The sequence below is a fragment of the Oryzias latipes genome, chromosome 24, assembly GCF_002234675.1.
Source record: "Oryzias latipes chromosome 24, ASM223467v1".
In the NCBI taxonomy this organism is placed as follows: Eukaryota; Metazoa; Chordata; class Actinopteri; order Beloniformes; family Adrianichthyidae; genus Oryzias; species Oryzias latipes.
In genome coordinates, this window is record NC_019882.2 from 275,658 (window position 1) to 301,738 (window position 26,081).

Genomic DNA, 26,081 nt, shown 5'->3' on the forward strand with positions numbered 1-26,081 from the left:
TACAAAAGTTTAAGTAGATCAAATAAATCACACAATGTCTGGGCGTTCTTATGATTCATGTGATGTAAAGATTTAGAGAATAGGTTGAGACGGTTGAGTAATCCATTAATGTGAGGTTTTACCTTAAAGAATTTACAAGAATGAATAAAATGCTTTGAAATTACAATCAAGGCATTAATCAGAAAGTCCAAATTTTGTCAATTAATTGTAATCGAATTTTAATTGTATTTAAAGGGTTAATGATGATATTTTTGGATTTGAGCCAATTATGAAAAGAAGACCAAAACTCTTTTACATAAAAACATTCAAAGAAAAGATGTTCCACAGTTTCTACATCATTTCCACAACAGACACAAAGATCACTGTCCCAGTTAAAGCCAGAATGTAAAAAAGGATTGGAAGGGTAAATATCATTAAACGGGAATGCTCCAAAAATAGCACTGCTCATATACAGTAGCAAATCAATATAATGTGGTGATCTGGGGGTTAGCCCCGCCTTCAGCTTTGGAGACTGATGGGAAGTGGGGAATCTTAGTTGTGTTAAATCGCTCACCATAAGTGAGGGAGCTGTGAGCAGAAGTGAAGTTAATGCTGTTAGGCTGGTGGTGGGTGTGTTCAAAATAAACGGACAGATATGACTGACCGCTAACTTATGTGAGTGTCATTCTCAACAAACAGGGGTTGTGCTTTGCATGAGGCACAGGTAGCAGATTGGGACATGTCCAGTGTGGTCGCTACAAAGTAAGAGGATAGTGAATAAAGACTCGGGCATAACAGTTCTTGCCTTGATAGTAGAGGGTGGCGATTCAGTGCTTGCTATTAGTAATTAATGCACTTTAGTTCTGCCATCGTGAAATATATGGCAGTATTGAACGGCCTGAAATTTGTGAATCGGTGCTCCCGCTGCCCGCAACCTAGTGTGTTTTGGATTTAGCCCCCCTCTGCAACTGAGTTAATAGGGCATGCAAATGTGTGTGTGGGGGGGGCTAGGAGGTTTTTAGCAGACAGGTCCTGTGGCGCCCTTCATACCACTTAATGCCCATTAAATAGCCCTCAGTCTCAAAGAGGTTGGTGACCCCCGCACTAGACAGAGCTCTGGACCTTTTTTCTTCAATGATTTGTGATCTTCACTGGTGTCCATGGATTACATGAAATCTTTCCACCTTTATCCACCTTTGTCATGGTAGGGAGAACACCTCAATGGAAGGGGGGGGTCATCTAAGATGGCACAAGGGTTACTGTCTGTGGCGTTTCCGTCCTCTAAAAGACCGTGCGGCCGGCGTGCGTTTATGTCCATTTACAGAACCCAGAGGGAGAAAATAATGAAGTGAATATGCGCACAGAAAGAGTGCAGGTGAGCAGCTCCTTATAACCTTTCACCCAATTACCAAAATCAAAGATGCCCCCCCCCCCCACACACACACACATGAGATCAGAAAACACAAACATGTAAAGAGATAAAATAGTTTTATTTTTAGTCTCATAGTAAAGCTGGGTCTCAACGTTCAAGACAATAGAGGTCAGTATGCACAACATACGGCCTTCTCCATGGAATGGGACCAGACTAATAACTGAAACTACGTTTCCCTGAAGACACAGGAAGTCCTTCCACTATTCAGGACCTGCTGACCAGGACAGACCTGGAACCCTAAAGTTCACACTCCTAAGGAGATATTTGCTGCAGTCCTTCGAGCCGGAACGTCCTCCAGAACCTCGTAAAAGCGCTCCAGGACCCTGGAGTCGCTCACAAAAAGCTCACCTCCTTCACTGAAAGAAGAACGCTGTGGGTTGGTGCAAACAGTTTGTACAAATAAAATAAAGCAGTGCATTCCTGCCCTGCCCCTCCTGCATGAGAGGGGGTGGGGGGTAGAGTTCAAACATGGCCAAGCTGCCTCTCGAGTTTGGATTGTTTGTGTTGCTGGGGGTGGAGGGCAACAACATCCCAGAGCCCGTTTCATTCCTCTGAGGGGGCAATGACGGTGTGAGCCCAGGCATGGAGGCCCCAGAACTGATGGGACGCCCCCTATACCTCCTTGCCTCACTCCTGCACGGCCCTCTAGCTGGCCTCCAAGCGCAGCTTCTTCCTGTTGGGGGGCTCCTCCACCTCTGACTCGGAGCTGGAGTCGGAGCCGCCGTCGAAGGCCGACACGGCGCTGCCTTTGGGGTTGGTGTACAGGCTGCTGTCGGAGGACGGGTAGCTGTTCTGCAGCTGGGAGGAGCCCTTCACCTTCTCCAGAGCTCGGACTGTGGGACAGATAGATGTCAGTCAGAACCTCCACACGTATGTTAGACCACGCCCACACGCTATGAGCTAAACAAGCTACCACAAACACAGGAGGCTACAGAACAGAACTCTGTCCCTCTGACACAACTCAGCCAACTTGGAGCCTCAAAACCAGGATGTAGACTAAAACTGAACGCGAGTCCTTCCAGTACGGCAGTTTCAGGGCATTTGGAGCTGTAGAGTCTTAAAGTGTTTTTTTAAGGAAGAATAGCGACTTAGGGTCCCTCCACCGGTAGAACAAACATGTCTTCATGTAGGTTGGCTCTGAAAAACACAGGTTTACATCTAAGCAATGACTTTCTGTTTCTCTGCGACTTTTTTAAGTTCCACAATTGATGTCATGTATTTTCTGAACCCTGGCAGCTATGACCTAAATTCGATGACCAGCGACTGTTGAAGACGTCATTGAGCGGTACTAACAGAATGTCAAGACATAATTTTATCATAACTATCCGTATATGAAGGGATAAATGTAGGGGGTTAGGTAGAAGCCGGGCAGATAAAGGATGAATTTAGATTCAGAATATAACAGTAAAAGTCAGAGTCTAGACCAGGGGTCGGGAACCTAAGGCTCGCGAGCCATATATGGCTCTTTTGATGGTCACATGTGGCTCGCAGACAAATCTTTAATTCAAATTTTTTTTCTTCATTAGACCAGTCCTTCTCGTGCGCGATGCGATGGCAGAGGCGCGCAGTAGTAGCGGTGCTTAGAGAGACAAATCTGCGCCAGCACTAGTATAAGTTTAAAATTGTCTATTAATTCACAGAGTTTGTACCAGCCGGAAACCTGTGAATTGACGCGCCTAAAACTGCGCCCTCCCGTCTCTGAGAAAGAGCGCGCAGTTGCGGGGACGGGATGTGTGAGGGAGAAAGCAGAGGGTGGGGCTGAGGTGTTGTGGGGACAGGCAGCAGGTGAATCGCGCAGGGATTGTAAAAACGTAAAACCCGCTGCCCGTCACTCACTGCAGCGTGTGAGTGTGTGTTTGGCTCCAGGTCCGCATGTGATCAGTCTGTCTCACATCTACAAAACATTCATACCAACCTAAGATCACGTTTAAAGTCTCAACGCCTGCATGAAGCAGAAACTCACCACGTAAACCAGACTAGACCATCAGCAAAACTACCACGAGAAATACTCATCATTTATTAGAAACAGCATAACTATGTTATTAAAAAGAATCCACAGACTTATTGTACTTTAAAAATGTTGAAATTACATCAAATGCACACATTCACTTGTATATTTAGTTTTAAAAATATTGTCGCGGACTGAGTTGGGTGGCTGTTGGGCCGCGTTAAAAGTTCTGGAGTTCATTGAACGCGTCAAGCAGAGATCTGATTGGCCCTCAGTTCTGTCGCTCAGCCTGTTGTTAGGTAGTTTGGACCAATGGGGTTCAGCTATGGGCCGAATAAGGGAAAGGGGAGGGCTGCAGCGGGAGCAGGGGAATATAAAGTTGGGAGAAGCGCTCTCATCTCGGCGGGAGAGATTCAGGAGTTGCTGAATTAATTGTTCGGCGTTTGCTGCGGTCTGCAGTAACCAGAATAAAGAACCTTAAAAGAGGTTAAGTCTCCGTGCCTCAGTGTGGGAAAGGGACACTACATTATTGTATGGCTCCTTCGAAATTACATTTCAAAATATGTGGCGTTTATGGCTCTCTTGGCCAAAAAGGTTCCCGACCCCTGGTCTAGACCATAGCGGTAAAGGGAAGAGTATAGACCGTAGCGGTAAAAGTCCGAGCCTAGACCGTAGCGGTAAAGGTCAGAGTCTAGACAGTAGCGGTAAAGGTCAGAGTCTAGACAGTAGCGGTAAAAGTCTGAGTCTAAACAGTAGCGGTGCAAGTCAGAGTCTAGACCGTAGCGGTGCAAGTCAGAGTCTAGACCTTAGCGGTGCAAGTCAGAGTCTAGACCGTAGCGGTGCAAGTCAGAGTCTAGACCGTAGCGGTGCAAGTCAGAGTCTAGACCGTAGCGGTGCAAGTCCGAGTCTAGACCGTAGCGGTAAAGGTCAGAGTCTAGACAGTAGCGGTAAAAGTCTGAGTCTAAACAGTAGCGGTGCAAGTCAGAGTCTAGACCGTAGCGGTGCAAGTCAGAGTCTAGACCTTAGCGGTGCAAGTCAGAGTCTAGACCGTAGCGGTGCAAGTCAGAGTCTAGACCGTAGCGGTGCAAGTCAGAGTCTAGACCTTAGCGGTGCAAGTCAGAGTCTAGACCGTAGCGGTGCAAGTCCGAGTCTAGACCGTAGCGGTAAAAGTCCGAGTCTAGACCGTAGCGGTAAAAGTCCTAGTCTAGACCGTAGCGGTAAAAGTCCTAGTCTAGACCGTAGCGGTAAAAGTCCTAGTTTAGACCGTAGCGGTAAAAGTCCGAGTCTAGACCGTAGCGGTGCAACTCTTAGTCCAGACCGTAGCGGTGCAAGTCCGAGTCTAGACCGTAGCGGTGCAACTCCTAGTCCAGACCGTAGCGGTGCAAGTCAGAGTCTAGACCGTAGCGGTGCAAGTCCGAGTCTAGACCGTAGCGGTGCAACTCCTAGTCCAGACCGTAGCGGTGCAAGTCAGAGTCTAGACCGTAGCAGTAAAAGTCCATGTCTAGACCGTAGCGGTAAAAGTCAGAGTCTAGACCGTAGCGGTAAAGATCAGAGTCTAGACCGTAGCGGTAAAAGTCAGAGTCTAGACCAGGGGTCGGGAACCTTTTTGGCCAAGAGAGCCATAAACGCCACATATTTTGAAATGTAATTTTGAAAGAGCAATACAATAATGTAGTGTCCTTTTCCCACACTGAGGCACGGAGACTCTAACTCTTTTAAGGTTCTTTATTCTGGTTACTGCAGACCGCAGCAAACGCCGAACAATTAATTCAGCAACTCCTGAATCTCTCCCGCCGACACGAGAGCGCTTCTCCCAACTTTATATTCGCTCCTGCCGCGTCAGCCCTCCCATTTCCCTTATTCGGCCCATAGCTGAACCCCATTGGTCCAAACTACCTAACAACCACCTGAGCGACAGAACTGAGAGCCAATCAGATCTCTGCTTGATCGATGCGTTCAATGAACTCCAGAACTTTTAACGCGGCCAAACAGCCAAGTTAAACTCAGTCCGCGACAATATTTTTAAAACTAAATATACAAGTGAATGTGTGCATTTGATGTAATTTCAACATTTTTAAAGTACAATAAGTCTGTGGATTCTTTTTAATAACATTGTTATGCTGTTGCTAATAAACGATGAGTATTTCTCGTGGTAGTTTTGCTGATGGTCTAGTCTGGTTGATCCGTGGTGAGTTTCTGCTTCATGCAGGCGTTGATACTTTAAACGTGATCGTAGGTTAGTATGAATGTTCTTTAGATGTGAGACAGACTGATCACATGCAGACGGGGAGCCAAACACACACTCACACACTGCAGTGAGTGACGGGCAGCGGGTTTTACGTTATTACAATCCCTGCGCGGTTCACCTTACTGCCCGTGCCCCCGTGCCCCCCCCCCCCCCCCCGCTTTCTTCCTCTAACATCTCGTCCCCGCAACTGCGCGCTCTTTCTCAGAGACGGGAGCGCGCAGTTTTCGGCACGGCAATTCACAGGTTTCCGGCTGGTACAAACTCTGTGAAATAATAGATAATAGTTAAGTGATGGTGCTGGCGCAGATTTTTCTCTCCAAGCACCGCTACTACTGCGCGCCTCTGGCATCGCATCGCGCCAGACAAGGACTGGTCTAATGAAAAAAAAAAAAGTATAATTAAAGATTTGTCTGCGAGCCACATGTGACCATCAAAAGAGCCATAGGTTCCCGACCCCTGGTCTAGACCGTAGCGGTAAAAGTCAGAGTCTAGACCGTAGCGGTAAAAGTCAGAGTCTAGACCGTAGCGGTAAAAGTCCGAGTCTAGACCGTGGCGGTAAAAGTCCGAGTCTAGACAGTAGCGGTGCAAGTCAAAGTCTAGACCATAGCGGTAAAAGTCCATGTCTAGACCGTAGCAGTAAAAGTCCTAGTCTAGACCGTATCGGTGCAAGTCAGAGTCTAGACCGTAGCGGTGCAAGTCAGAGTCTAGACCGTAGCGGTGCAAGTCAGAGTCTAGACCGTAGCGGTGCAAGTCCGAGTCTAGACCGTAGCGGTAAAAGTCCGAGTCTAGACCGTAGCGGTAAAAGTCCGAGTCTAGACCGTAGCGGTAAAAGTCAGAGTCTAGACCGTAGCGGTAAAAGTCCGAGTCTAGACCGTAGCGGTGCAAGTCCGAGTCTAGACCGTAGCAGTAAAAGTCCGAGTCTAGAACCGTAGCGGTAAAAGTCCGAGCCTAGACCGTAGCGGTAAAGGTCAGAGTCTAGACAGTAGCGGTGCAAGTTAGAGTCTAGACAGTAGCGGTGCAAGTCAGAGTCTAGACCGTAGCGGTGCAAGTCAGAGTCTAGACCTTAGCGGTGCAAGTCAGAGTCTAGACCGTAGCGGTGCAAGTCAGAGTCTAGACCGTAGCGGTAAAAGTCCATGTCTAGACCGTAGCGGTAAAAGTCCGAGTCTAGACCGTAGCGGTGCAAGTCCGAGTCTAGACCGTAGCGGTGCAAGTCCGAGTCTAGACCGTAGCGGTGCAAGTCCGAGTCTAGACCGTAGCGGTGCAAGTCCGAGTCTAGACCGTAGCGGTAAAAGTCCGAGTCTAGACCGTAGCGGTAAAAGTCCGAGTCTAGACCGTAGCGGTGCAAGTCCGAGTCTAGACCGTAGCAGTAAAAGTCCGAGTCTAGAACCGTAGCGGTAAAAGTCCGAGCCTAGACCGTAGCGGTAAAAGTCAGAGTCTAAACCGTAGCGGTAAAAGTCAGAGTCTAGACCGTAGCGGTGCAAGTCAGAGTCTAGACCAGGGGTCGGGAACCTTTTTGGCCAAGAGAGCCATAAACGCCACATATTTTGAAATGTAATTTCCAAAGAGCCATACAATAATTTAGCATCCCTTTCCCACACTGAGGTACGGAGACTTAACCTCTTTTAAGGTTCTTTATTCTGGTTACTGCAGACCGCAACAAATGCCGAACAATTAATTCAGCAACTCCTAAGTCTCTCCCGCCGAGACGAGAGCACTTCTCCCAACTTTATATTCCCCTGCTCCCGTTCCCGCCCTCCCATTTCCCCTTTTCGGCCCATAGTTGAACCCCATTGGTCCAAACTCCCTAACAACAGGCTGAGCGACAGAACTGAGGGCCAATCAGATCTCTGCTTGATCGATGCGTTCCATGAACTCCAGAACTTTTAACGCGGCCCAACAGCCAAGTTAAACTCAGTCCACTACAATATGTTTAAAACTAAATATACAAGTGAATGTGTGCATTTGATGTAATTTCAACATTTTTAAAGTACAATAAGTCTGTGGATTCTTTTTAATAACATTGTTAGGCTGTTGCTAATAAATGATGAGTATTTCTGGTGGTAGTTTTGCTGATGGTCTAGTCTGGTTGATACGTGGTGAGTTTCTGCTTCATGCAGACGTTGAGACTTTAAACGGGATCTTAGGTCTGAATGTTCTGTAGATGTGAGACAGACATGGAACCAAACAAACTCACACGCTGCAGTGAGTGACGGACAGCGGGTTTACGTTTTTACCATCCCTGCGCGATTCACCTGCTGCCCCCCCCCTTCTTCCTCACACATCCCGTCCCCGAAACTGCACGCTCTTCCTCAGAGACGGGAGCACGCAGTTTTAGGCACGTCAATTCACAGGTTTGAGGGTGGTACAAACTCTGTGAAATAATAGATAACAGTAAAGTGATAGTTTTCTCTCCAAGCACCGCTACTACTGCGCGCCTCTGGCATCGCATCGCGCCCGAGAAGGACTGGTCTAATGAAAAAATAAAAAGGTATAATTAAGGATTTGTCTGCGAGCCACATGTGACGATCAAAAGAGCCATATATGGCTCGCGAGCCATAGGTTCCCGACCCCTGGTCTAGACCGTAGCGGTGCAAGTCAGAGTCTAGACCGTAGCGGTGCAAGTCAGAGTCTAGACCGTAGCGGTGCAAGTCAGAGTCTAGACCGTAGCGGTGCAAGTCAGAGTCTAGACCGTAGCGGTGCAAGTCAGAGTCTAGACCGTAGCGGTGCAAGTCAGAGTCTAGACAGTAGCGGTGCAAGTCAGAGTCTAGACCGTAGCGGTAAAAGTCAGAGTTTAGACCGTAGCGGTAAAAGTCAGAGTCTAGACCGTAGCGGTAAAAGTCAGAGTCTAGACCGTAGCGGTAAAGATCAGAGTCTAGACCGTAGCGGTGCAAGTCAGAGTCTAGACCGTAGCGGTAAAAGTCAGAGTCTAGACCGTAGCGGTAAAGATCAGAGTCTAGACAGTAGCGTTGCAAGTCAGAGTCTAGACCGTAGCGGTAAAAGTCAGAGTTTAGACCGTAGCGGTAAAAGTCAGAGTCTAGACCGTAGCGGTAAAAGTCAGAGTCTAGACCGTAGCGGTAAAAGTCAGAGTCTAGACCGTAGCGGTGCAAGTCAGAGTCTAGACCGTAGCAGTGCAAGTCCGAGTCTAGACCGTAGCGGTAAAAGTCAGAGTGTTGAGTCCAAACCGTAGCAGGATAAGAGCCTGGTCTTGTATCCCCTTGCCAAAAACCTAAAATACTTAAAAACCGAAAAGACTTTCTTTCAGGGATCACCTCCACCCTCTATCTTTACTAAGGGGGAACAGAATAGGAGGTGGCTATGAGGAACAAGGAAGGACAGACAGGATGAAGAGGGAACCTTGTTGCTCCAGTAGCGCATTCTGCCTCTTCAGGTCGTCGATGTCCTGCTGGTGGGTGTGGTTTTTCCTCCTCATGTACTGGATGTACTCTGTGGCTTTGTCTAGGATCTGAGCTCGGGACGCCTGTTTGGCAGACGGCTGTTAGTGACACATGCAGACAAACAGGCCTCATCACAACCACAGAAGGCAGGGGAGGACCAGCACCGTCTGACCGGACCTCCTCCAGGAGGATCAACATGTGAGTTCTGAGTCTGCGCCTCGGTGCAGACCTCTATTCTGCAGCTGCAAGTATTGACCAGGTGAAGTTAGCTGGATGTTGGACATTTACTGCGTTCACATTTAGGGACCATCAACAAATTTTCAGACTAAATTAGCTAAATCCCGCCTCCTTTTTCTTTGGTCGGCCAATTAAAAATAATAAAGACTCGTCTAACTATTCATTCATTCATCTTCTTAACCGTTTATTCCCTTTCGGGGTCACGGGGTTGCCGGAGCCTATCCCGGCCACTTGGGCGTAGGCAAGGGATACCCTGGGCAGGTCGCCAGTCTGTCGCCAAATAATTCGTCTAACTAATGGAATTATTTGGCGTCAGAGGTTAGAGAAGAGAATGTGCTAATGCTAATGAATTAGCTTCTGTTTTTATGAGTACAACTGCTGTGTTGCAGCTCTTAGAGATTTTTTGGAGCCTCAGTGGTCCCCAACCTCCGGGCCGTGGGTCACTTGGTACCGGACCACAGAGAGGAAAAAACAAATTAATATAATTAAAGCGCCTACTCTGCAGCCCAAAGCCAAACAAATAACGTATTTAGAAACTTTCTTTGGGGAGAAAAGAGTCGGTGAGGAAACCGAAGCAGAGTCTTCAGCTTCACAAACATAAAGCTGCTGTTCAAAGACAAAACCTGGAGTTTTCCTCCAAATATGGATTTATGTTGACGGTTGTTCTCACGGAGCAGAAGCTGCTCTGTGTAATATGTGGCGACTGACTCTTTGCTGTTTCACACAAGATAATGAAGTTGCAGACAAAGTGGATTCAAGTTTATATTATATTTAGAAAATACCAGTTTTATGACGGCTGTGGCATTTTATTTTACTTTAGTTATCCGTCACACCATAGAAGTCGGACGCGGCCAAAGTTCACGTCCGGTTGATAGCGTCCACTTAAAGGTTGATGAAAGACCTCATTACGAACCCCTATGCCGAAATGATTCCAGAGAGACAGGTGTGTGAAGCAGGAAAGATCTGGAGTTCTTCATCCAAGGTAAGGATCCATTTGAGTAGAGTTTGACTGTGGAGTCAGCTTTTAAGGAACTAAACAAAGAACTTCTGCAGGGGGCCTGATCTAAGCTCATGGCTGAAGTTCTTGATCCTGTGGCATTTACAGGTGATATTCAGGACGTTATGGCACAGTAACATACATCAACCAAGAGAACCAACGTCACGTTGCTCTTCGCTGTGATAATCGACACTCCTAAAGGCCATAACAATCCCGGGATTGGAGCTATGAGAATAGATGTGATGCTAAAGATGGAGCTCCAAATTCCTTCAGAATTTGAAACCAACGGTATTTCTGTTTTAAATACATTAACAATGTAAAGACACGCTTTCACACAGAATCTCTACCGAGCATCCAGGCCACTCCAAAGCCAACCCTGCTGATAAGTCTCCAGAGGAATGACAGTCCCAAATTTCTTGAAGGCCCTGCGTTCCTTTGGGAAACAAGAGAGTGAACGTTTCTATTGAACCCAATGACAGAAAGGAAGAAATGGTAAATGCCGTGAAGTTGATCACCTGGAACAGACTCACAACTGCTGTTGTATAGTTTCTTAGGCTGATCTTTGCTGAAGAAAAGTAAAACCAATTCAATCTCTTCTATAGACATATGGGACAAAGTACACAACAGACGTGGCCCTTTAACACTGACTGATAAAGAAGCTGAAGTTGTTTTAGTGCACTACTGGAATGGAAATTCCTGCCTTGACAACATCAAAGGCATCTGTAAACAAGCAAAGCCCCATTATGGAAGATGTACCCTTCAGAGGGGGTGGGAGACCAAGTACAGGAGCAACGCCTGAAGAGATCAAGCCCCCTTTCATTCTTCCAAAGGACCAGTGCATTTCAATGCTTTTACTCAACACGCGCCTCAAAGTCTCTGTCACGCTCAAACCTTGTCCAAAGTAAGACGGTTTTGGATAACAGTGCTAATTGAGCTGGGACAAAGATGGTCAGAGAGTGTACCTTTGTACAGTTTAATGGAAGGTTCTCAACAGAACATGACCCATCATCCTGACCTTCCCCATTCACCAACACCCCATTGAATGGGGCTGCGGCGTCTTCATCTGTATCGCTGTGCAGTCCAGCATCTATGGAAACCACTGCTTGTATAAAATGCCTACGTGTCCTACGTCAAAAAGAAGTGAAATTTTATTAGATCCGACAATCGTACAAACCCCGTTAGAGCTAACAAAGAATTGAAAAAAGCTTTCTCTTGAATCAAGAACAGATTGAAAAGGCTAACTTTACTGAAAGACCATCGTCAAAGCTTTGTTTGCTACAAGAGATGTGGAGTTACATTTGTTTGGCTCCTCCTTGATTCAATCGTTTGGAAATTGTTATTCTGCCGTTAAGTTCACATATTGTGCACATATATAGCTAATCCTGCGGGTGTCGCTATTGTGGGATTTGACATGTTATTGGTTTTTGGCCGCTGCCACAAAGCAAAGATGAATGTGGGAAGTGATTATCTTCAAAACGGAATGAATAAATATTGACTTTATTTGCAACAACGAAACCGTGAACCTTTTGGAACAAAGGAACGGTGTTTAATCCGAGAAACGCGTCAACAATTCCAGGACATTAGGCCAACGCCACCAGCTTTGTAACCGAAAAGCTATTGATGAAAGACGTAAACATTTACATTAAACATTAACTAAAAATAGGAAAAGCTAATCTAAACTACTGTCAAATAACTTAAAAGCTATTGCAAAAAAAAAAAAAAAAAGTACTTTAAAAAATGTTTTATATTTTGAAAACACATTCAAAGCTGATCTAAACAGTAGATCCAGAATCTCCTTAATCAGTTTTAGTAAAGTCACTCATTTGTAATGAGCGACTTTAATGACATAAAAGCTATTGAAAAAAAATGAGAAAGTTTAGTAAAAACATTTTAAAACCCAAATGAATACCAAATTCAATTTTTTATTTTGTTTCCGTTCCTCTCACATCTTTTGGATTTTGGATGTGTTCTCTTTTTGTGGTTGGTAAAGTCATTGACCGGTATAAAGGTGAACGTCTACCGACCCCAAAAACGCCTGAGTGTCGGCTCGAGTGCGGAGCGGATGTCTGCCCAATGTCCAACTAACTTCACCTGGGTCAGGGATTTTCTCCAGACGGACTCTGAAAAGTCGTACTTACACATTTGAAGACACAAAACTGATTTAACACAATCAAGCACTCAGGAATTGAACCGCAGATGGAGGAGGACCGTCCTGCTTCTCCCAGCGGACGGTCCTCCCATCAGCAGCTCCACCAGAACCTCAGAAAACATGATGCTGCACTCAGGAAAACATCCACAGAAAGCCAGAGGAGACGTGTCACAACCCACTTTAGGGCGGGCCTCTTCTGCACCGACCTTCTCCCCCTGCAGGGACGGAACCGAGTCCCGCAGGCTGTGAAAGCTGTCTTTGATGTGGTCTCTGCGCTTGCGCTCCAGCGCGTTGTGGTGCGCGCGCTTGTCTGCCTGCAACGACAACAGCGACAGGCCTTCAGTCAGTGCACGCGCGCACGAGCCCGACCCCCTCATCTGGTTCGTCATTCACGCAGCTGAACGTCATCGGCGCGAATGTCGGGATCAGTCAGCGCTGTTCGTTCTCAGAAACGACTCCATCACGCAATACAACGGAGGAGCGCGCGCGCGCAAAGTGCTGAGGCGCGTGTCCACGAAGGATGATTAAATGGGAAAAGAGCCCACTGCCCGGAAGTTCTACGTCACTGAGCAAATCAAAGGCAAAACAAAACGCGTCTAAAAATAGACGTGGCGTTAACTGACGCCTTCGTCTGTTCACACGCGCACCACTGTCATGGGGCGGGGAGTCCAATGCTCACGCGCCCCGGTCCGGACTGTTTGCGAAGCAACAAGATTCGGTCCTTAAGGGTGAGCCGATGTACGCACCACAGAGTGAAACGTCGGCGATTCTTCCTGCAGAGAAGAGAACAGAAACACTAGAGCTAGCCCTCCATCATGCTAATGCTAAGCTAGCTGATCTGTGCGTCAGTTAGCAACAAACGGCGGGAAAGGAGAGCACTCACGTCACTGTCCACCTCGATGTCATCGTTGTCGCTCATTCTTTGCTCAGAGGTTGACGCTGGTTAACACGACGCGGACATGCGGTTGGAAAACGCACAGATGCGGATCTCTGACCGACACGACACACGTGACCCGTCCGAACGCATGCACGGCTGTCGCTGCGCAGCACGCATGCGCACCGCCGCGATGCTACCTGGGATACGAAGGCAAGGGAATTTCTATGCATGCGGGGTGGAACCCCATTTAAAGTGCGATTCAGTCAGAAAAGAAACGACAGGAAAACAAAAGACACGCGAAGAGAGGTCAAATAAAAGGTCAAGTAAAAGTCAAAAAGACGCAGAAACAGAGTTGATGTGTTTCACATTGAAAACAGCTGCAGGTCCTTCAACCACAGACCATAGTTATGATATACATCATCCTCGGTTCTCCTGTTCCAGTCCAAACTCTGTTCTGTATGAGCTGCAGCTTTCTGTTCATGCAACAGTTTGTACATGTCTGTACCTGTGCGTGCGTCTGCATGTGTGTGTGCGTCTGCATGTGTGCGTGCGTCTGCATGTGTGTGTCTGCATGTGTGCGCGTGTCTGCATGTGTGTGTCTGCATGTGTGTGTCTGCATGTGTGCGTGCGTCTGCATGTGTGTGCGTCTGCATGTGTGTGTCTGCATGTGTCTGCATGTGTGTGTGCGTGCGTCTGCATGTGTGTGTCTGCATGTGTGCGTGTGTCTGCATGTGTGCGAGCGTCTGCATGTGTGCGTGCGTCTGCATGTGTTTGTGCGTCTGCATGTGTGCGTGCGTCTGCATGTGTGCGTGCGTCTGCATGTGTTTGTGCGTCTGCATGTGTGTGTACGTGCGTCTGCATGTGTGTGTGCGTGCGTCTGCATGTGTGCGTGCGTCTGCATGTGTGTGTGTGTGCGTCTGCGTGTGTGCGTGCGTCTACATGTGTGTGTGCGTGCGTCTGCATGTGTGCGTGTGTCTGCATGTGTGCGAGCGTCTGCATGTGTGCGTGCGTCTGCATGTGTTTGTGCGTCTGCATGTGTGTGCATGTGTGTGTGCGTGCGTCTGCATGTGTTTGTGCGTCTGCATGTGTGTGCATGTGTGTGTGCGTGCGTCTGCATGTGTGCGTGCGTCTGCATGTGTGTGTGTGTGCGTCTGCGTGTGTGCGTGCGTCTACATGTGTGCGTCTGCATGTGTGTGTGCGTGCGTCTGCATGTGTGTGTACGTCTGAATGTGTGTGTGCGTCTGAATGTGTGTACGTCTGAATGTGTGTGTACGTCTGAATGTGTGTGTGCGTCTGCATGTGTGTGTGCGTTTGCATGTGTGCGTCTGCATGTGTGTGTGCGTGCGTCTTCATGTGTGTGCGTGCGTCTGCATGTGTGTGCGTTTGCATGTGTGAGGGTGCGTGCGTCTGCATATGTGCGTGCGTCTTCATGTGTGTGCGTGCGTCTGCATGTGTGTGTGTGTGCATGTGTGTGTGCGTCTGCATGTGTGAGTGTGCGTGCGTCTGCATATGTGCGTGCGTCTTCATGTGTGTGCGTGCATCTGCATGTGTGTGCGCGTCTGCATATGTGCGTGCATCTTCATGTGTGTGCGTTTGCATGTGTGTACGTCTGAATGTGTGTGTGCGTGCGTCTGCATGTGTGTGCGTTTGCATGTGTGTGCGTTTGCATGTGTGTACGTCTGAATGTGTTCGTGTGTCTGCAAGTGTGTGTGTGTGCATGTGTGTGTGCGTCTGCATATGTGCGTGCGTCTGCATGTGTGTGTGTGCGTTTGCATGTGTGTGTGCGTGCGTCTGCATGTGTGCGTGCGTTTGCTTGTGTGTACGTCTGAATGTGTGTGTGCATTTGCATGTGTGCGTGCGTCTTCATGTGTGTGCGTGCCTCTGCATGTGTGTGTGTGTGCGTCTGCATGTGCGTGCATCTGCATATGTGCGTGCGTCTGAATGTGTGCGTGTGTCTGGATGTGTGTGTTCGCTGCATGTGTGAGTGTGCGTTTGCATGTGTGTGTGCGTGCGTCTGCATGTGTGCGTGCGTTTGCTTGTGTGTACGTCTGAATGTGTGTGCGTCTGCATGTGTGTCTGCATGTGTGTGCGTGCGTTTGCGCGTTTGCATGTGTGTGCGTCTATGCATGTGTGTTTGTGCGTGAACATGAACACACACGGCTTTAGTTAAACGGGTTTATTGATCTACGTTTGAAACCAGGAAAACGGCTCTGTTGTACAAAAAACCCAAACAAGCTCCACAACGTTCACTTTCTGAAGGGGGGGGGTTGAAATGCCGGGGGCTCCCAGATGTAGATGCTGCAGCTCTGATGGGGGAGGGGGGAGTCTGTTTTGAACAAGTCCCCCTCCCCCCCAATAGAAGACTGACAGGACACAGGCAGAGCCCACAGGGAAGGAGGGGGTGGGGGGGGGGGCAATAACAACAACAAGCTAAGATAATTTTCAGGATTCAGACCCCCTCCCTGAAGAATTCCGATCTCCCAGAACATCACGGTCCATGAGTCACAGCTGTTAGCGCTGGCTGTCGGTGGAGACGGAGCGGGAACGGGAACGGGAGCGGGAACGGGAACGGGAGCGGGACGCCCTCTGGGCAGGGAGGGGGGACGATGGCGTTACAGACTTGCTCGTCTTGGGAGAGCGTTTGTTGGCCTCTTTAGATCTGGGGCTGGGGGTGGAGGCGCCCCCTGCAGGGGAGGTGCTGCGGGAGCGGGACCGCTGGTGGGCCTTTGCGGGGCTCCGGGAGCGCCTGGGGGAGCGGGACTGAGAGTGAGAGTGGCCACGGGAGCGGGAGCGCGACCGTGACGAGCTATCGGAGCGCGAGCGGCTCCTGGACCTACGGACACGAAGACAGGTTTCAGACGCGTTCAGAACACAACGCGGGGGGGGGGAGAAGAACAGGAACCTTTTCTTAGACGCCTCCATGAGTTTGATCTTCCTCCCGTTGATCTCCTTCCCGGACAGCTTGTCCAGCGCGTTCTTCAGGTCGCTGTAGGAGGCAAACTCCACCACACTGGAGCAGAGGGGGTGTGGTCAAAGTCAGGTTTGGTCACTGCGGATGCTTTAGGGGAGGGGCTTACCCTTCGTTGAGTTTGGGCCGGTGAGCGTCTGCAAACGTCACCTCTCCAGCTTGTCTCATGAAGTCTTTCAGGTCCTAAACACGGAGAGGTTCAGGTGAGGAAGGTGCTCGTGCACATGCACGTGCACAGAAAGTTGACTTTAAGGAGAACTGAGGCAACAGGACCCCCCCACTCCACCCGCCCACACCAAACAAGAAGGCGCAGGGCGCGGCTTTGGGACCGCCGCTGTGGCACCTCCCCCCCCCAGCAAAGAGTTAACAGGGTGGAAGAGAGGAAACTACTACCTGAGAGCGAAACCCTTTGGGGGCGGGGGCTCGCCGAGCCCGGCATAAGCACTTTATATCCATGGACGAGGGACGCCACAGTGAGGGGAGGGAGGGGGGATTGATCGAAGTCCCTCAAATTAACGAACCATCGATCAATACGCCACCATCTCGATTTTTCCTCTGCTTTCTCAACTCTGTTTCCTCTCTCACGCCCTCAAACACGCAGGCGTCGCCGGCGAGCGAAGGCCGCCAGCGCCCCCATGTGGAGCGATTGTCACATGACCAGCAGGCATCAACTAGGAGGACAGACTGGCTGAACCCACCCTGAAGGGGTTAACGAGCTCTTCCACATGACACAACAGTCAGGCTGGCGAATAAAGGTGAGAGATGGTTACAAAGTGACATCACAAACACGTCTGTCAGAATCTGCCGCAGAAGGACTGACCTCACGGAACCACGCCGCCAGAGTCCAGACCATCTAAAATCCTGACTGAGCAGCGGAAGACAAAGACGTGCTGAAGCTGAACACACCAACCTGCCAGCTGACGCGCGACGACAGGTTCTTCACCACCAGACGGTTCTCCGTCCGCATGGGAGGGGGGTTCCGGCTGGGGGGAGGAACACGTGAGGACAGGTACCTGAGGACGGCGGCTTCCATCCGAGCGACCTCACCTGCGGCTGTTCTGCGAGCCTCTGCTGTAACGGTCATTGAAACGCCCGCCACCGCCGCCGCCGCCACCACCACCGCGCCCGCGGCCCGCTCGCAGGCGCACGCGGGCGTGCTCGATGGTCACCCTGACGTGACAGCACAAAGTCAGGAAACCCTGGAGGCGCGAACGCCGTCTCCACGCGGCCGGCGTGCCCACCTCTCATTGCAGAGCTCTTTGCCGTCCAGCTCGTACACGGCGTCCTCCGCGTCTCTGGGGTCGTCAAACTCCTGAAGCAAACAAACAGTGGCCTTTACATGTGGGGGCGGGGCCTCCACTGCGTGACAGACAGTTGGTCACATGCAAACTCAGCAAATCTGAAGAGTTTCTCAGAGCTACCGGAAACCTGGAATAATAACCAGCTTTAGTTTTGGAGGAATGTGACGTTCGTCCGTCTGCTGAAAAACCGTCAGCAAACTGGGCGGAGCCTGCAGCTCAATTAGCGTCTGCTAACAATGCAAGAACTGATCCGTTTTTAAAATACGTTTTTCTCTTGTTCCATAAAAACAAGAGAAAAGTCGTTAACGTGCATCACTAGTATAGATGATCAAAAGGTCGGCGGTTTGATCCCCGCTCCCCCCAGTCAACTGTGGTTGTGTCTTTGGCCAAGACCCCGCCTCCAGTGCGGCTCCACTGGTGTGTGCATGTGTTCTAGTATGCATGTGTGTGTTCTAGTGTGTGTTCAAGTGTGTATCTGGTGTGTGTGTTTTAGTGTTTATCTGATGTGTGTGTTCTAGTGTTTATCTGGTGTGTGTGTTCTAGTGTGTATCTGGTGTGTGTGTTTTAGTGTGTGTTCTAGTGTGTATCTGGTGTGTGTGTTTTAGTGTGTGTTCTAGTGTGTATCTGGTGTGTGTGTTCTAGTGTGTATCTGGTGTGTGTGTTTTAGTGTGTGTTCTACTGTTTATCTGGTGTGTGTGTTTTAGTGTGTGTTCTAGTGTTTATCTGGTGTGTGTGTTTTAGTGTGTGTTCTAGTGTGTATCTGGTGTGTGTGTTCTAGTGTGTATCTGGTGTGTGTGTTTTAGTGTGTATCTGGTGTGTGTGTTTTAGTGTGTATCTGGTGTGTGTGTTTTAGTGTGTATCTGGTGTGTGTGTTCTAGTGTGTATCTGGTGTGTGTGTTCTAGTGTGTATCTGGTGTGTGTTCTAGTGTGTATCTGGTGTGTGTGTTTTAGTGTGTATCTGGTGTGTGTGTTTTAGTGTGTATCTGGTGTGTGTGTTTTAGTGTGTATCTGGTGTGTGTGTTTTAGTGTGTATCTGGTGTGTGTGTTCTAGTGTGTATCTGGTGTGTGTGTTCCAGTGTGTATCTGGTGTGTGTGTTCCAGTGTGTATCGGGTGTGTGTGTTCCAGTGTGTATCGGGTGTGTGTGTTCCAGTGTGTATCGGGTGTGTGTGTTCCAGTGTGTATCTGGTGTGTGTGTTCTAGTGTGTATCTGGTGTGTGTGTTCCAGTGTGTATCTGGTGTGTGTGTTCCAGTGTGTATCGGGTGTGTGTGTTCCAGTGTGTATCGGGTGTGTGTGTTCCAGTGTGTATCGGGTGTGTGTGTTCCAGTGTGTATCGGGTGTGTGTGTTCCAGTGTGTATCTGGTGTGTGTGTTCCAGTGTGTATCTGGTGTGTGTGTTCTAGTGTGTATCTGGTGTGTGTGTTCTAGTGTGTATCTGGTGTGTGTGTTCCAGTGTGTATCGGGTGTGTGTGTTCCAGTGTGTATCTGGTGTGTGTGTTCCAGTGTGTATCTGGTGTGTGTGTTCTAGTGTGTATCTGGTGTGTGTGTTCTAGTGTGTATCTGGTGTGTGTGTTCCAGTGTGTATCTGGTGTGTGTGTTCCAGTGTGTATCTGGTGTGTGTGTTCTAGTGTGTATCTGGTGTGTGTGTTCCAGTGTGTATCGGGTGTGTGTGTTCCAGTGTGTATCGGGTGTGTGTGTTCCAGTGTGTATCGGGTGTGTGTGTTCCAGTGTGTATCTGGTGTGTGTGTTCTAGTGTGTATCTGGTGTGTGTGTTCTAGTGTGTATCTGGTGTGTGTGTTCTAGTGTGTATCTGGTGTGTGTGTTCCAGTGTGTATCGGGTGTGTGTGTTCCAGTGTGTATCTGGTGTGTGTGTTCCAGTGTGTATCTGGTGTGTGTGTTCTAGTGTGTATCTGGTGTGTGTGTTCCAGTGTGTATCTGGTGTGTGTGTTCCAGTGTGTATCTGGTGTGTGTGTTCTAGTGTGTATCTGGTGTGTGTGTTCCAGTGTGTATCGGGTGTGTGTGTTCCAGTGTGTATCGGGTGTGTGTGTTCCAGTGTGTATCGGGTGTGTGTGTTCCAGTGTGTATCGGGTGTGTGTGTTCTAGTGTGTATCTGGTGTGTGTGTTCTAGTGTGTATCTGGTGTGTGTGTTCCAGTGTGTATCTGGTGTGTGTGTTCCAGTGTGTATCGGGTGTGTGTGTTCCAGTGTGTATCGGGTGTGTGTGTTCTAGTGTGTATCTGGTGTGTGTGTTCTAGTGTGTATCTGGTGTGTGTGTTCTAGTGTGTATCTGGTGTGTGTGTTCTAGTGTGTATCTGGTGTGTGTGTTCCAGTGTGTATCGGGTGTGTGTGTTCTAGTGTGTATCTGGTGTGTGTGTTCCAGTGTGTATCTGGTGTGTGTGTTCTAGTGTGTATCTGGTGTGTGTGTTCTAGTGTGTATCTGGTGTTTTTGTAGTCAGACTGAACTCTTCTACTTGTTTCTCTTCTGGTCCACAGATCAATAATTGGTAACTAGATTCGGTTTTTAAAGAAGTATACACATATATATACTTATACATACATACTCTGTTTAGTTTTATGTATTAAAACATTTAAAGAGACCCATGGAGACCCTGTTCCAGTCTCTGATTCAGACTCTCGGTTCCGGACCAGAACCTTCTTCCTCGGTCTTTGTGCCTTTTGATGAGACTCCCTCGTGAGCGCGCTGCGCGCCCCCTGCAGGCGGCTGCGGGACGCTGCACCGGGCCTGTGGTCTCTCCGGACCCGGCGACCCACTTCCCGGACTCACCACGAAGCCGAAGCCCCTCTTCAGGTCGATGTCCCGGATGCGGCCGTAGCCTTTGAAGAACCGCTCCACGTCCTTTTCCCGCGCGGACGGGCTTAGGCGCCCGATGAAGATGCGACACCCGCTCATCCCGGAGGCTGCGGGCACAAACACCGAAGGCTGACTCACGCACAGACCAGCGCGCACGTGCCAGCGACCACAGGACTACCAGCAGCGTCCCTGCAGCAGCACGTGCGCGCGGAGCGTGTGGAAGGAGTCGGGGCGGCGTACAAACCTGCAGACGGTCTGGAAGGAATTTCTGCTGTGCTGCTCCCGCGAAGATGACAAAAACAAAATGGAGCCTCAGCGGAGGGAGAGCACGTGACCTGTGACGCAAAGACTGCGGAATAGAGCAAAGCGGAAGAGCGGCGGCAAACCTTTAAAAAAAATTTTTTTTCATACTTTATTGACAAAGAACATAATACAATAACAATGTGAATGTCTCAGGGGGAATTGATATGTGTACATATTTCAGAAAAATATAAGAAATAAAACAAAAATTATATAAATATATACAACATAAGACAAAAATAATCATTAATTCTAAAACCATTTGGGTTTAATAAATTTTAAAATTTTCAAAAATTAAATTAGTTGGAATTGCTTTTTGGTTTTGCAGATGTTTGATAATGGTACAGTACTTGTTTATTTCACTCAAACTGCAGGAATTTAGGTTTGGAGTTTGACCATTTGGCTTTATGAAAATGGAGTTTTGCCAATAATAAAAATAACTGTAATGAAGATACAATCTTTGTCTACTTTGACATTAAGGTAACCCAGAATATTGCTTTTATCCAAAAATGTAACAGTTTGTTTAGTTATATTTGCAATATAGTTTCCCACTTCAATCCAAAACAGATTTGTATGTCTGCAGTCCACAAACAGATGAGAAATACTTTCCTTCTGAGTTCCACAGAATGAACAAGACAGGTCCATGTCCAACAAATCCACTCAAAGTTTTTTTGGTAGGATATATACAATGCAATATATTGTAGGACACCTCTTTTATTTTGTTATTTAGACAGTATTTATTACTAATAGTCCAAGCATAAGTCCAGTTTATGTCCACAAATTTGGACTTCCAATAAAACCTCCCAGCAGGTTGTGGTCTGTAAAAGATTTCTTATTTGCTTATTGGAAACTGAATAAACATAAATATCCACATTGTCCTGAAAAATTGTCTGGGTTCTTAATTGACTTGTGTTCTAAATCCCTTTAAACAGTTGAAGTAGACTGGTTGGAACGGCATCTAACACTATGGCATATTCTCTGGGTGGAACAGAAATACCGAATTTTAACAGAAGTTCTTCATACGTCAGAAGATCTCCATGAGAATTGAAAAGTTGTCTTATTAAAACAATATCATTATCATACCACCTAGGGGGCGGCAAATGTCAAAACCAGCATTTAATTCATGTTCCACGTTTTTTTTAACGTTAGTGCTCAAAACAAATAGAACAAATATATATGAAAGGAACAACAGTCATAACAACGAGAATGTCAGGGCATGGTGGTCCATGTATTACAAAAGAAATATTACAGAAACAGATTACTATGCATTGAAAATATTCAAAAACAGAGTTTTCATAAATATGTATGGCCTTTCTGTTAAAGCTATTATGTAGATAAGATTCTAATTCTTTAATTATTACAGGGAAAAAGAGTTGTGATGAGGAAAACTTTGATTTGTGAATATGAAATTTACCAAATATTATAATTAGATTAATTGCCAATTTTACGTTTGATCTTATATTTTTTTTCGTGAAGGCCTAATATGATATGTTCAAATTTCATCTGATATTGTGAATCTAAATTGTAATTTATAAAACATGCACAATCTTTCCAAAATGTTTTAGTAGTATTACAGTTCCAAAACAGGTGACTGATTGTTTCTGGCTGTTCTTCACAGTTGGGGTCAATAGTCTTCTTCTACCTTAGCATGTATTGATTATGGGATAGATTCTATGTAGACGTTTGTAGCAGACGTCTCTCATCTTGTTATTAATTAGTCCTTTCTGATGCAGGATCCAAACATTTAACCTGAACATTTTGCTGAAACACGTATGATCTTGTTATTTGAAACAAGATTTTCCAACAGTGGTGTCACTTAGAGATATGAAGGAAATATTTGCATCAAGTACAGTATTTTTAACCCTTGTGCTATCTTAGATGACCCCCCCCCCCTTCCATTGAGGTGTTCTCCCTACCGTGACAAAGGTGGATAAAGGTGGAAAGATTTCATGTAATCCATGGACACCAGTGAAGATCACAAATCATTGAAGAAAAAAGGTTCTGAGCACTGTCTAGTGGGTCTAGATGACCCCACTCCCAACGTTAAAGTGCCTAGGAAAGAACAAGGGTTAGAGGGTTCACAGATTTCAGTGGTAACGGCATCAAATCCATGTTCCACGTTATAAGGAGCAGTAAGTCGGGAATGACGTCACCACGGAGCTATTTCTGAAAACAGTCGTCCTCGGATCAGATTCCGACCATGAAGCGGTTCAAACATGGAAAAGCAGAATCAGGATGTGAGGATGTGGCACGATTCCCAAAGTCCTGATGCCATTGAAACGGATGACGTCAGGGAAACTCCTCTGAACCACGTGACCACAAAGTCAACATGGAGGAAGTTAAAGATGAGTAAATCTCTACAGAACATTAATGGTTTATTAAACCTTAATCCACCCGACTGAATGGAGTTCTGGAGAATTCTCTTCAGAACCAGAGAAATATTTACCTTTATGTGCTCCTTTCTCTTTGGGCTTTTCCCATCAGGGGTCGCCACAGCGAATCATCCTTTTCCACCTCGCTCTATCATGAACATCTTCTACCCTAACATTAGCCAACTTCATGTCCTCTGTTAAGACATCCATATATCTCCTCTTTGGCCGTCCTCTTGCCCTCCTGCCAGGCAGCTCCATCTCCAACATCCTTCTACCAATAAATCCACTATCCCTCCTCTGAACATGTCCAAACCATCTCAGTCTGGCTTCTCTGACTTTGTCGCTAACACAGGCAACATGAGCCGTCCCTCTGATGTACTCGTTCCTTATCCTGTCTAACCTGGTCACTCCTAAGGAGAACCTCAACATCTTCATCTCCGCTACCTCCATCTCAGCCTCTTGTCTCTGTCTCACTGCTACCGTCTCTAACCCATAGAGCAGAGCTGGTCTCACCACTGTCTTGTACACCTTTCCTTTGAGTCTTGCTGGCACTCTTCTGTCACACAACACTCCTGACACTTTCCTCCAACCGCTCCAACCTGCCTGCACTCGCCTCTTCACCTCTTTTCCACACTCCCCATCACACTGAACTGTTGACCCCAAGTACTTAAACTCCTGCACCTTCTTCACCTCAGTCCCCTGTAACCTAACGCTTCTACCTTGATCCCTCTCGTTCAGACACATGTATTCTGTCTTACTACGACTGACCTTCATACCTCTTCTTTCCAGAGCAAACCTCCACCTCTCTAGCTGTTCCTCCACCTGCTCTCTACTCTCACTGCAAATTACAATGTCATCCGCAAACATCATTGTCCAGGGAGATTCCTGTCTTACCTCGTCTGTCATCCTGTCCATCAGCATAGCAAACAAAAAAGGACTCAAAGCTGATCCTTGGTGTAGTCCCACCTCCACCTTGAACTCCTCTGTCTGACCTACAGCACATCTCACCACCGTCATACTTCTCTCATACATGTCCTGAACTACTCTGACATACTTCTCTGCCACTCCAGACGACCTCATACAGTACCACAGCTCCTCCCTCGGCACCCTGTCATACGCCTTCTCTAAATCTACGAACACACAATGCAGCTCCTTCTGACCTTCTCTGTACTTTTCCATCAACATTCTCAAAGCAAAAATGGCATCAGTGGTGCTCTTACGGGGCATGAAACCATACTGCTGCTCACAAATCTCCACCTTCTTCCTAAGCCTGGCTTCCACTACTCTTTCCCACAGCTTCATTGTGTGGCTCATCAACTTTATTCCTCTATAGTTGCTGCAGTTCTGCGTGTCACCCTTGTTCTTAGAGATCGGGACCAGAACGCTTCTCCTCCATTCCTCAGGCATCTTCTCACTCTCTAAAATCCTATTGAACAACCTTGTTAGAAATTCCACTGCTGTCTCTCCTAGGCACTTCCATACCTCCACAGGTACGTCATCAGGACCAACGGCCTTTCCGCTCTTCATCCTTTTCAGAGCCTTCCTAACCTCATCCTTTCCAATCTCTGCTACTTCCTGCTCCACAACAACCACATCTTCCTCCCTTCTTTCCCTGTCATTTTCCACGTTCATCAGCTCCTCAAAATACTCCTTCCATCTTTTCTGTACACTCTCCTGGGTTGTTAGCACCTTTCCATCTCTGTCCTTAATCACCCTTATCTGTTGCACGTCCTTCCCATCTCTGTCTCTCTGTCTGGCTAGCCTGTACAAGTCCTTCTCTCCTTCCTTTGTGTCTAACCTGTCATATAGCTCATCGTAAGCTTTCTGTTTGGCCTTTGCCACCTCTCTCTTCACTCTACGCTGCGCTTCCTTGTACTCCTGTCTCCATTCCTCAGTCTTTTCTACATCCCACTTCCTTTTAGCCAACCTCTTCCTCTGGACGCATTCCTGTACTTCCTCATTCCACCACCAAGTCTCTTTACCGTCTTTCCTCTTTCCAGATGACACACCTAGCACCTTCCTACCTGTTTCCCTTATAATCTCTGCTGTAGTTTCCCAGTCATCTGGAAGCTCATCCTGACCACCCAGGACCTGCCTCAACTTCTGCCTAAATTCCTCACAAGTTTCTTCATTCTGTAGCTTCCACCACTTGGTCTTCTTTTCTGTTTTCCCTCTCTTCTTCTTCCTGACCTCCAGAGTCATCTTACACACCACCATGCGGTGCTGTCTGGCTACACTCTCTCCTACCACCACTTTGCAGTCAATAACCTCTCTCAAATGACCTCGTCTGCATAGGATGTAGTAACACCTACCCCGTTTCTCTTCCTATCAACACCATGATAGAAAAGTTTGTATCCTCCTCCAATACTACGTGCCTTGCTGCCCTTCCACCTTGTCTCCTGCACACACAGTACATCTACCTTCCTTCTCTCCATCATGTCTGCCAGCTCTCTGCCTTTCCCTGTCATTGTGCCAACGTTAAGAGTCCCTATTCTCAAACCTATGTTCCTGCCTTTTCCCTTCTCTCTCTGGCCACGGACCCTTCTGCCTCCCCTCTTTCTTCCACCAACAGTAGTCAAATTTCCACCGACACCCTGTAGGTTAACAGCATCGGTGGCGGTCGTTGTTAACCCGGGCCTCGACCGATCCGGTATGTCTAAAGTGTTGTGGATGATTCGCATGGTTATTTTGGCAATTTTTACGCCGGATGCCCTTCCTGACGCAACCCTCTCTATTTATCCAGGCTTGGGACCGGCACAGAAGTTACTGGCTTGCAACCCCTGTGGCTAGATTATTTACCTTTATGTGCTAAAAGGCTGAAATGATTTAAAACGTTATCGCTGAAGAGAAATCTGGTTTATTCAATTCAATTTATTTGTATAGCCCTAAATCACAACAAGTCGTCTCGATGGCGGGAACATTTCCGACAGACATGATGACGTCATGATTGATCAATTTCATCCTATCGGTTCTAATGATCAGGAACATCAGACAAATGTCTCTCAAAGTTCTGCATCAGTCGAGTAGAAAGTGAACCGGGAAGCAGACAGACGACGAATTCAACCCCCCA

At 47.6% G+C, this 26,081-nt stretch overlaps 2 protein-coding genes across 9 annotated transcripts; both read right to left on the reverse strand.

Moving 5' to 3' along the window:
- Positions 1–1,450: 1,450 nt before the first annotated feature.
- LOC101172048 (protein max) lies at positions 1,451–13,465 on the reverse strand. 8 transcript variants are annotated; one of them, XM_011493207.3, is made up of 5 exons: positions 13,269–13,465; positions 13,132–13,158; positions 12,565–12,699; positions 8,962–9,100; positions 1,451–2,244 (listed from the first exon to the last, which is right to left on the reverse strand). In XM_011493207.3, the coding sequence occupies exons 1-5, from the start codon at positions 13,302–13,304 to the stop codon at positions 2,057–2,059; spliced, it is 525 nt and encodes a 174-aa protein (XP_011491509.1). In that variant the 5' UTR covers positions 13,305–13,465; the 3' UTR covers positions 1,451–2,056. The 8 variants fall into 8 exon arrangements, with proteins under 8 accessions (XP_011491509.1, XP_004084929.1, XP_011491511.1 ...); XM_004084881.4 differs by having other exon boundaries at positions 12,592–12,699; positions 13,269–13,464; XM_011493209.3 differs by having other exon boundaries at positions 8,962–9,085; positions 12,592–12,699; positions 13,269–13,463.
- A 1,958-nt stretch (positions 13,466–15,423) lies between these two features.
- On the reverse strand, positions 15,424–21,469 carry LOC105357348 (serine/arginine-rich splicing factor 5-like). The gene is made up of 8 exons (XM_023953100.1): positions 20,584–21,469; positions 20,313–20,446; positions 17,472–17,542; positions 17,278–17,400; positions 17,141–17,213; positions 16,340–16,413; positions 16,165–16,272; positions 15,424–16,095 (listed from the first exon to the last, which is right to left on the reverse strand). The coding sequence occupies exons 2-8, from the start codon at positions 20,436–20,438 to the stop codon at positions 15,774–15,776; spliced, it is 897 nt and encodes a 298-aa protein (XP_023808868.1). The 5' UTR covers positions 20,439–20,446; positions 20,584–21,469; the 3' UTR covers positions 15,424–15,773.
- Positions 21,470–26,081: the final 4,612 nt, after the last annotated feature.

Coding starts and splice junctions, on each gene's coding strand:
- LOC101172048 (XM_011493207.3), bottom strand. CDS start 13,304: ATGAGCGACAACGATGACATCGAGGTGGACAGTGAC. Junction 13,159..13,268: donor ACATCGAGGTGGACAGTGAC/GTGAGTGCTCTC, acceptor TCTTCTCTGCAG/GAAGAATCGCCGACGTTTCA. Junction 12,700..13,131: donor CGCCGACGTTTCACTCTGTG/GTGCGTACATCG, acceptor TTGTCGTTGCAG/GCAGACAAGCGCGCGCACCA.
- LOC105357348 (XM_023953100.1), bottom strand. CDS start 20,438: ATGAGCGGGTGTCGCATCTTCATCGGGCGCCTAAGCCCGTCCGCGCGG. Junction 17,401..17,471: donor AAAGAGCTCTGCAATGAGAG/GTGGGCACGCCG, acceptor CTGTCACGTCAG/GGTGACCATCGAGCACGCCC. Junction 16,414..17,140: donor CGTCGCGCGTCAGCTGGCAG/GTTGGTGTGTTC, acceptor CTCCGTGTTTAG/GACCTGAAAGACTTCATGAG.